We start from the raw sequence: 11,495 nt of genomic DNA on the forward strand, positions 1-11,495 counted from the left end.
ATCTATTTAAAAATTGCTCTTTTAATTGGGATTTTGCAGTTTTTAGCTGAATTTTTTTTAAAAGTGTGTCGTTATTTAAATTCACCTCTGAGTTTTGGCCATCACTGTTGGCGTGGACTAATCCCGGGGTCCCAAACTTCAGGCTTTTTCAAACAGTATTTTTTTTTTTGTCTGCTCCTCATAACAATTTGATCAAATAAATCTTATATATGCTTCATTTTCCTTAAATATATTGTCCATAATCAGAAAAATGCCACAAGAACATGTTTAAAACACATGATTTTTATTGGTGTGGATTTAATTTCATTTATTTAAAATGAAACTTTTCTGAAGTGGAAACTCTAAATGGTTGATCAAATTTATGCTATTTTGTTATGTTATATATATAAAGAAAGATATATCCAAGGTAGAGCCATGAAGGACATCTATGAGTAAGACCCATATTTATTCATGAACTACTGAGAGAAGAACGCCTAACATGGATTAGGTGCTTGAACTAACTCTACATTTGAGCGCCTTCACAGCAGGTCAGTCTGGAGGACTCGGTTCATCAGAATACCCAAAACATTCCCATCTGCTGTTGATGTGGTTCCCTTTCTCTCCCTGTTCTCCGATAAGCAGACAAACACTTCTAGAACGGTCGCACAGTTGCTTTTTGGTGACAGTTTTGCCTAAAATGAGAAATGATCAAGATGATGAAAGAAAACTGACATTTTGCTTCCCAGGATATTTTTGTTTGTTGAATGGGATTTTCTCTTTTTCACCATATGAACAGACAATCTTCTTTTTCTCTCAAGATTTCATTACACATACACTCCTGCTCTTTGGTCGGTTTGATAGTTTGTCTGCATTGCACCAGGGTTCACTTGCAGGTTTCAGATGGATCTAATCACTTGTTTGGTTGCACTACAGTTCAAATGAGCTTTGACAAGTTCCGGTGGTTCATCCATATCAGAAAGCAGCAGCTGCCACTTTAATTTTATGTCTCTTTTACATTGAACCCCAATGGTGACAAGGACACAACATTCATACAGACCTGGAGGGGAAGAGAGATAGATGGGGGTGGGTGAATATTTTCTCTTATTCAACACTTTATATACACCCAACAATCACATGTCCCTCAAAAGCATTGTTTATACACTCCATCTGTTATGCTCTGATTATATTTTTTTTAATGTATGAGAATGTATCCCTGGGCTGCTTACATAAAAGCACAACTTGCTAATGAAGCATGACTCAGCTGGAAGCCTCCTGTTTCAATTTCGGCTCCTTCAAAATCCACTTAACTGCTTGGATTAAAATAAAATGGGACACAAGCTTACAGAAAATTCGACATCAAGAGAAGTATAAACGTCTGGAGCCTGACAGGAGTTAGCCGAGTCTCTGGTGAAGGATTCACAGCCGGAGTTTTGTCATGTCATGAGTTTTGCTGAAGAGTCTGGTAGCCTCCGTCTTTTGGAGTTTTAGGTCCCATCTCAGTCTGTAGCTTCAGAGGAAATCAGGTTGTGGTTTATCGACAAGCTGTTGAACCGTCACCTCCGTGTACGTGGATCCGGTTAGGATGCAGGCAGTGTTCTGGGGCGATGCCAGTTGGCACAGCGCTGTGTTCTCGGTACAGTTCAGACACGCCCCGTAGCTCTCCTGCTGTCCGTTTGAAAATCTCGTGGAGGCAGTTATGTCCTTGTTTCGCTGTGAGTTGGCCCCAAAACGCTCCTGCGGCTGCGGGCTCCCCCTGTAGATCATCTGTCGCAGCAAAGACGTGTCTCTGCACAAGCACTCGCGGAAGTTGGGCTTGCACAGCAGGTAGACCATGGGGTTGTAGATAGTTGAAGACTTGGCAAAGATGGCAGCAAGGGCAAAGGCGGTAGGAGGGACCTGCGTGGCATCTCCAAACGCAGCCCACATGGCAACGACAGCATAAGGGGTCCAGGCGCCCAGGAAGCCTATGCACACGGCTACTGAGAGCTGTGGAGAAAGTGCGTGAAAAGATGCAATCATTTCATGTCAGAAATGCAAAAATGTTTTACATCTATGCAGGTCATATTATCTGACCTTCACAATGAGGGCGTGAGCATTGGTGGTCTTGGTCTGCGGGGACACATGCTGCTGGACGGCCTGACGTGACCCCCGAACAGTCAGCAGAATGAAGGTGTAGGACAGGAAGATGACGGTGCACGGCAAGGCGTAGCAAAAGATGAAAAGGCAGAGAATGTAGGACAAAGCCGAGAGTTCGTAGTTGGGTGCGTGCCAGTCAATGCAGCAGGCCGTGCCATAAGGTTCAGCACTGTAGCGCCCCCATTCGGCCAAAGGCCCCACGGCGAACACAGACGCGTAGCACCACACTCCCGCCACCAGGAGGCGAGCATGTGAAAAAGAAAACTTGTTTCCTGAGTGGGAAGACAGAAAAAGATGCATAAACTTTTTGGTGTAAAGTAACATCATCCATGTTGTGATATCAACTCCTTACCATGATTTGGGAAGCAAACTTTAAGGCAGCACACAAGAGAGAGGGCTGTCAGGTTTGTCAGGCTGCTGAGCCCAAACAACACCCCACACATGGCATAGAGTTGGCATGTCACTTCTCCAAACAACCACCTGCACATGCATAACAATGAATGCAAAAATTCAACAAGTCATCTATCACTGATGAATACATGAAGTCTTTGGGTTAATTCTCCCTGTCTCCTAGCAGTTATCCATCAAAGCCCGTCACATGCTCTCTGAAAATGAAATTGACTCTAGAATGACACAAACGGCCCATTAGAGACATACCTGTGAGAGAAAGCTGACGGTATCGCCAACGGGAATAAAGAGAGAGTCATCCCAAGGTCACTGATAGAGAGATTGATGATGAAGAACTCTGCCGGTTTCAGGGTTGACCGCTTGTGATAGGCAACGAGTAACAGAGTGCAGTTGCCCACAAGGGACAGGAGACCTGTGGAAAAGGAACAGCTGAACAGGAACCGCACAAAGTGGGCAAAACATCAGCGCAGCAGCAGTGGAATCGCCGCGTGCACTCACAGAAGGCGCTGTAGAGGAAACCCATGAGGATGTCATGCTCTCTGGAGATGCTGGAGGCAAACAGAGAGGAGATTTCTGAAGCATTTCCCATCTGAAATGAAAGCGGACACACACGACTAAGAATGTTGATTAAACCATTTGAACATTTTACTGAAAGCAAATGTTGATCTGAAGCCATCAGTTCAATAAAAACTGCCAAAAGAGTAAAATAAAAGAACATATATAGTTAAACAGTTTTGCTTCATTATTTCATGTTCTGTTGGGCCCAGTCCAAATTCTTCCCTTCTCCCTTCCCCTCCATCTGAAGGGGCATTTTTAGTGCAAGTGTGTCCAGAATATATATTTTTTTAAATCCGACCCTCCAAGCAGTGGGATACAAAGTCCTCCGCCATGAGGGTAAACTGCGTCATGCTGAGAAGCGCTTTTCTTTACGTGGATGCGCTCTGAACCACAGACATTTACATTTAAATGGAAATAATGACTTTTTGTTGTAGTATGACCTTTTTAAAGTAATAAAACTAGTGTACTGGCTGTTATTGGTGATGTCATCGAACAAAAGTGACGCCCGAATTTTGAGACATTATTTTTTCATAACTCTCCGTTTGGAGGACTAATTGAAGGGGAAGGGAGAAGGGAAGAATTCGGATTGGACCTAAATATTGCAGTTTGGGATTTCCATACTTTCTTTAGCTCACAGCAGCTAAATTTCATTCACACCGACCTTGGAAACGGATGTTCAAGTGATTGTTAATGGAAAGTCTATATAAATGCATGTTAATGCATATTTCAAGCCGGCGCATTCAAAACTCTCGTAGCTACGCATGTTTTTACGAACGTTTTTGGACTCTAGGTACAAAACCATTGGCCACTGAAAGTTAAGCAGGTCAAACTTTGACTAATCTGATACTTGGATTTGGTAGAGATGTTCAAATTGCGTCTCTTTTTAATTCACAGAAGTGCCAACCTTTTGAAAAGTGATCATGGAGGAGGAATTGATCATTGTGATTTGTGTACAACTGTATTTATATGATACAAAGTCTTTCATGTATTGGAATAGAGCGGTGAAAGAAAAAACCTGCAACAAGAAATGAGATTTGCACCGCTTTGACATTTCTCATCAATCCTCTACCAACGATAGGTGGTAGATTTGAGCATGTAAAAAATAGAAAAAAAAGCCCCTCCCTGTTTGCCCAATGTGAACACCATCCATCCATCCATCCACTCATATGTGAATCTCCATCCATCCATCCGGTGTATGTAGCTTTACAGTCTCTGACTCATAGCAAAAATAGATTTTAAGATAATGATTCTTTTGCAAAGAAAAAGTCTACAAAAAGTTTAACGTGAGTACCATTAAGAGATCAGAAGCTCTGACTAACTTTCTAATACTGCTAAGCCAAAGAAAGAGGGTCCAACATAATGTTCACTCTTTTGACCGACAAAAAAGAAAAGGAAAGCTCTGATTGCAAAAGCTCTTTCATACAAAGAGGCGCATATCATGAAGGGATGTATGAAGATGTCACGATTTGACAGCCTCTAAACAATGTAATGAAGATGATATACAAACAACAAAACACATTTATTGGAATAATGAAAAGGCAGTGTTTCGAACAAATTCACCCAAAAAAGTTTGGACTGTGATTGAGAGTTAGGGAAGATCTGAGTTCATTTTGAAGCTGTCAGCAGCTAACCATGTCTGGATTTATGGCTCTACCAGCTGATTCAGACAGATCTCAAAGCCCCGCTGTATGTATCAAGTAATTGCACCCCACAGTTTTAGGTGGATTATAAATTAAGTTCTGATTATTATTATTCTGCTCGTAGCAGACAGATGCTGGAGGGAGTCCAGTTTAGGGACCACAATGTTTCATCTCTGCTCTCAGCAGATCCTCCTGCTGGCCTCATCACAGCAGATATTCCGTGTGTTTTGCTTGCATGTGAGTGTGAAGTGGCTGAGATAAGAATTAGTACCTCATTAAGGTGGCTCAGCCTCTCCAGGTAGGCGGACAGCTCATGCTCGAGTGGAGGAGTTCAAGTATTTTGAGGTCTTGTTCATGATGGAGGGAAACTTACAGAGAAAGACTGGCAGAGCCGATGCAGTAATGGAGCCATCGATCTATCTGTTGAGGTGAAGAAAATGAGGCAAAATGCAACGCTCTGTATTTCCTGGTGGATCGACGTTCCTCTCCCCTCAGTGCTTGTCATGAGCTTTGGAAAATGATCAAACCAGATGGAAGAAACTGAGTTTTCCCAGCAGGCTGGCTCGGGTCTCTCACTGTTTGGAAGAGAATCTCGATCATCTGGGTAAGCTCGGAGTAGAGCTTACTGTGAAATATTAAGAGAAAGCAGTTGAGGTAAAGCCTCCAGACGCCTGCGGAACACTGGGAAGTTGTTCCCACTGTGCAAGGCTCCAGGGAGGACTTGCAATACACAATAGCTTCTAGCTAGGCTGGATGAGTTTGGGTCTGTGACACAGCTGACAAAGATGTGTGGAGATGGAGGTTTGGGCTTCTCGACTTAGATTGCTTGTGTATAACCTGTATTTTCTGATAAGCTGAACAAATCAATCAATGTAGTACAACAGTAATGAGTAAACATAGATGTCTGTATTGATCATGGTGAGAAATTAAAGACAACAGAAATCCCATCTTTAGGCTTTTATTTGTCGGAAAGTTCTGCTTTCTTGAATGAGTTTAACCTTCCTTGTTTTTCAGGTGTATTTTATTATTCTGGTCTTGGTTTGTCCACTTGGTTTTTCTGTCCTTTTACTCTGGTTTGAAATTAAGTTAATCAGATTTGTTTTTTTTTCTATGTTTTTCCTTGATTGATTACCCTCAGCACATGGAAGACTTTGGTTTCAGGTTCTTAAATCGTGGTCATCACTCTTTTGGTTTCTCCAGCTCATATTTCAGTTTAATCGTGTTGGTTTTTGTGTGGTGCTTAAGTTCTGTTTAGTTTTAGTTCTTCAGGTATACGTTCTTTTTTTTCAGTAAGTCTGTAAGTTTCCAGACTCCTAAGTTTTTTGACGCATGAAAACACATGTATTCTGCCGTCTTTGGTTGGACAGTTCAACAAAATTCTGATTTCAGGTTCTAAATGACCTTAAAGACAAAGTGTGTAAATTTGAGAATTGGTGGTTTGGAAAGTCTCTGTGAAGTTGGAAGAGAGCATACATACAGTCCTGCACATTAAATAAGTATACTCACTCAAATGCTTTAAGACTCTATCTAATTAATATAAAATACACAACATGTATTCAACCAAGTGTTTACTCTAAAGTCTTATTGCCTAATAAAATACATCTCCTGAAAAACCAATGATCACATTTAGCTTGTAAACCCTGCTAACTGTGACTATCACTTTTCATCATAACTTACCCCGTTTGTCCAAGTTTTTATTGTATTTTGTCTATAATTTTGATCTAAATCACTCCCACTTCTATTCTACAACAGATACTATCATATAATCACCCTGTTTAACCCTTTCATGCGTGGAGGTCACTACAGCATACAGAATATATGATAAATACCAAAGATGAGATGCTCTGTTCAGAATTAACAGTTCATAGATTTGATGGGAAACTAGATCTGGTGATGATTGATGTTGAGTTCAGTGACTGTTACACTATTCTCAATTCAGACATTGTCTTTAACCAAGTTTTACATGAATAAACCTCTAGAGATAGAGGAGCCACCAGAACAACATGATGTCACATTGCAAATTATATACCTTTATACGTACAAATAACATATTTACCATATAATTACATGTGTGTTTGGTGGACTGATAAATATATATTTATAGAATCACTCTTTTCCCACAAAAAACGTTCTTTTGTATCCCTAAAATGAATAAAACTTAGTAACAATAAACTTATTTTATCATAATTCATGCATAAGAATGTTAAAGATGTCAAAATAAATAAATGAATAAAACTCAAAGTGGATCTCTATATTCAGAGGATCAACAGTAAAGTGATGAAAACAGACATGAACTGTGTTCTAAACTTTGACTTTTGCTTTTTCAAAAATGGGCCCAACAAAAGCCTGTTGAGGTCAAACCTTCTCAGCAAAAACAAAATTAACATTATTTAGCTTTTAATGTTTTAACTTTGTATATGTTTTTAGAACTGATTCACTGTCATGACTTTTGGTTTTTACTAGGGATGTCCCGATCCGATCATGTGATTGCGGACTCGACATTTATGTTTTGTTTTTTTTTAGCAAATTAAAGAACAAGAGTTTTACTGTAAAACTTTGTAGGAATTCTGTAAACAGTGTTTTAGATTATAGAAATAGTTTATTCCATCATCACAAAAATCTATGAGCAATTAAGCTATAACAATAAAATATTCAAATAAAAAAATAGTTTGAAAGCTACAGTCAAATTGAAAGTAGATGGCCTGTTTTAAAGATACACGAGGATTGTTATTCAGATCAAGTTTGATTGATAGATGGAGGAAGAACTAAATGAAAACCTGAGAGGAAATCGAATTGCAGGGACTGATGTGGATAAATATTCTTGGACGTCTATCAGAGACGACATAAAAGTATCATTGGCTCTCAAGGACTTAGGCAATCTCGGAGGATGAAGAACGAGGCTTCATTACGATGCGAGACGGCATGGCAGTCGGTGACGACATGTCCAGTCAGCCTGCAGAGTCTCAGCAGGCCGATCAGGTTTGGTGCCACTATTGTGTCAGCAAACCTCATGAAGACGAAGTACCTGGAGAAATACAAAGTCTTAATTTCACTAAGTCCACTCCAGGCTGAATATGTATTCAGAGAGCTCATCTTCACAGTCCATTCAAGTAAAACAAATAAATGTCTGTCTGGAATCTGTTCCACTCAGTTCTGCTTGTAATTGGATTAATGTAACACTAGGAAAACTATAAATAAATCTTAATATTGATTGGGCTCAGACAGATGCTGGGATCCACACGTCACAGACAGCAATGTCAGTTTTACAGGGATTTATTTATTTACCTGTATTCTCCTCAAGCATGTTTTAAAAAATGCCCTGAACAAAATGCATAAGGAATATTTTATTTAAATCGTACAGAAAGTGCCACAAAAGATGACAAGGACAAAAAAAATCCCCTATTTAAGATTCTGTAAATTCAGGGAAGGTTTTATTTTTTTCTCTTGATTGACTAAGCTGTGAGTTAAATCCTCTTTAAAAAAGTTGAGAAAGATTGTTAAGTTGTGAACTACTGTATAAAAATGTGTTTTCCTACTAAGAAACTTGAAACCGTTGTGAACTTTAAAAAAAGTTTATCATTTGTGACGATTCAGTTACATGTTGCTTGAAAAAAGTCAGAGAAAAGTAAGTAATTATATTTTTGTCAATTTTTCAGAGAAAGTAACTGAGAATATACTGCATTTTGTTATATTGTGATATATATCGTTATTGTGATATAAAATAATTTTTATTGTGATATACATTCTTTTTTCTATATCGCCCAGCACTAGTTTAGAGGTGTACAACCTGACACTTCGAAGATACACTTTTACCCATCCAATGTTGATCTCTGGTTCAAGAAAAATAAAAAGTTTATCATTTTTAAACCTAACTACAAAGTAAAAAAAATAAGTAAAGATTTAAGTAATGTATCACTCTGGGAGGCTCCTGATCACAGTAGCAACAATTCTCAAACAATCCATCAACGGTTCAGCTTCATAGTTTTTAACCAAATCAGACTAAAACATTTTGACCGACAACCAGGATTAAAGGCACACCGGATTATAAAGCAGATTTTTTATTTTGAACCCCATTGTTCAAAAACACATTAAGTTTTACTTAATACGCTCTGAAATTTAGTTGAAAAGATTTGTGAATTTCTTACGAAGAAGCACCACAAAAGGTAAAACACACGGTTATTATTTTTACCTTCACTTCTGAGATTACTCTACCTACGACAATATTTGTGCTTTGATATTAATTAGGGCTGTCAGATTTAGCGCGTTAAAATCGCGTCAATCTGACACGTGCTTGACGCCGACAATTTTTTTGACGCATTAATCGCGGATTTTCCATAGATTGTATATAATGGGAGGACCTCATAGTTCGATAAGTCCATTATTTTTACAGTCAATGGGATTTTCTCATACGTGGCTTTCCATACCGCGCGCGCGCGGGCGTCCTGCCCTAACTCACCGGCTGCTCTCACGAGATCACAGGCGGGTCTCCAACCACCGAGCTGCTAGCCAGAACTGGCCCGGCGCTAGGACCTGGAAAGCTCCTGCACTCTAACCCGGCTCCGGTTCGCGTCCAGTACCACGTCTGGTGGTACCGGCTCGGGCTTGCGTCCGGCGCCGCATCCCGAGAGCTGCGGACCCCCGACGTTCCGAACAGCAAGCGCACCGGGGGACGTTTTAAATGTTCTGGAGGTTTAAGCCCAGCATAGCGGTCTGTCTGCCGGCATATTCATGGCGTGAGCTCCGCTGGACACGTCGCTGCATCGAGCTGCAGCCAGAGAACGCGGCGGCAGTAACAGACTGTCAAACTATCCACAGTGTATCCCGCTTTTCTCAGTCTTTAATGTTTTAAAAAACAAAAGTTCATTGGAAATGATAAATCTCTATTTCATTTATTACTGCAGTTCAGCAGAGGAGGAAAATATTTGGTCCTGACAAAAAATGAACATGAAAGTGTTATGGAAATTTTATTTTTGATGTTTTTTATTTTATTTTACTGAACGTTGATTGAAGTTTTGAATTTAAAATGCCCTTCACTTGCACTTGGGCTTTTGTTAGGAATTTAAGGTTACAGCCTTTTATTGTTAAGAAAGTTTATCTCAATACAATGTTACAAAATAAAGTATTTCTGATGAAAACTATTAATTTTGTCATTCTTGTTTTCATAATTAATGTAGAACTAATAAATTCCACGAAGCACACATTTTTTTCCTAAAAAAAAGGCCACACATTAATATGCGATTAATCGCGAGTTAACTCAGGACAACATGCGATTAATCGCGATTAAAAGATTTAATCGCCTGACAGCTCTAATATTAATAAATGTGATACAGAGCGTCTTTTATTTCAAAAGGAAGTCATGTGAACCTCCGTCGAAAGTTATATACTATTTAATATTTTGAAAAAATGCAATTTTTTTTTATATTTAATTAATGCAAAACACATTTTTATATTTATCATAATAATAACATGAATACAAATCAGTTTCTTATTTTTCTAAAGGATGAAGTAAGACTTAGTGGCTCCTATTGGATTTTAGTCAGAAAGAAATTAATCTGAATGGCTATTTGATTGATCGATTGATTTCAATCTTAGATTGTGAAAATACAGGACAAACACTCACTGATTTTTCAAACTCATTACAGAAAAAATGAAATGCATTGATTAGAAAATAGAAAACAAACAAACATAAACAAATACACACTCATTTGGTTTATTAGATATAGTAATTATTAACTAGAGTCAAGTAGAGTTTGATTTATTGCTTGGAAAGGAGTGTGAAGAAGCAAACTTATATAATCCCATCCCTACTTAGTTATTTAATTTTACAGTTTTACGTAGTTATATAATCCAGTTCTGAATAGATTAAATGCGAGTTTCAACTATTTAAGTATTGCTAATCTAATATTTACTAACTAGACCTATTTAACTCACAATCTACAGTTCAGTTAGGATTTCTTATTGTTTAGTTTTCTCAATGTTTGTTTTCTTTGATTATTTGAGCCATATTTTAAATTCAGGTTAGGTTTAAGCGCAGTTTTCTGCTGCTGTGTTTCCTCCCATCTTCACAGCAAGTTTGTTTTTGTAATCATCGCTGCTTTCTCTTTGTTAATAACCTTTCAGTTCATATTAGAGTTTGGTTTACCTTCATCATTACAGTCTTTACCCTTTTAGTTATTCAGAAATCAGGTTTTTGCTTGCTCACTATTAGAATCACAAAGCGAATAATGTGGTAATTCGTGTTGGGAAAGGGTTATGTTTCATTTGCTTCATAAAAACAGAAAATATCAGAAAAATAAAAGTGCAAATAATAGAATAAAACACAAGAAAATGTTCTTAGCAAACACATAATTTACATAACCATTGTGAGTTGATTTAGTAATAGTAATAATGTGGTTTAGGACAGTATGGGACTGTATATTTGAATAGCTGTCGGTACAAGCGAGTTTCTGTGGGACGCCGTGTTGCATTTAGACAGTATTAGTCTGCTTAAGTGCTGCTGTGCCTCATCATGAAGTGGATGGAAGCTGTTACTCAGCACAGCTCTTAACTTTGACAGCATCCTTCTGTCCAACACCTCAGTGAGAGCGTCCTACCTGATTCTAACCACATCCCTCGCTTCCCTGATCGTCTTCTTAAGTATGTGGGTGTCTGCGGCTCTCCCTCTTCAGCACATGACAGCAATCAGAGCAGCGCTGACAACTTTAGTCCTATAAAGCATGTGAGCGAGGTCTGGCCGATGTCAAAGGACAGGAGCTTTCAAAAACTCTGGTTGAT

General features: G+C 38.8%; 1 protein-coding gene across 1 annotated transcript in view; it reads right to left on the reverse strand.

Moving 5' to 3' along the window:
* Positions 1–941: 941 nt before the first annotated feature.
* Positions 942–11,495, reverse strand: part of opn7d (opsin 7, group member d) — a 17,502-nt gene continuing 6,948 nt past the window's right edge. The window contains exons 2-6 of the mRNA XM_024293691.2: positions 3,022–3,112; positions 2,773–2,935; positions 2,468–2,595; positions 2,053–2,387; positions 942–1,965 (exon numbers count right to left, since the gene is read on the reverse strand). Of these exons, the coding sequence (XP_024149459.1) occupies positions 1,489–1,965; positions 2,053–2,387; positions 2,468–2,595; positions 2,773–2,935; positions 3,022–3,112 (1,194 nt within the window). The 3' untranslated portion in view covers positions 942–1,488. The remainder of the gene's footprint in view (positions 1,966–2,052; positions 2,388–2,467; positions 2,596–2,772; positions 2,936–3,021; positions 3,113–11,495) is intronic.

The sequence above is a fragment of the Oryzias melastigma genome, linkage group LG7 (assembly GCF_002922805.2).
Source record: "Oryzias melastigma strain HK-1 linkage group LG7, ASM292280v2, whole genome shotgun sequence".
NCBI classification, from domain to species: Eukaryota; Metazoa; Chordata; class Actinopteri; order Beloniformes; family Adrianichthyidae; genus Oryzias; species Oryzias melastigma.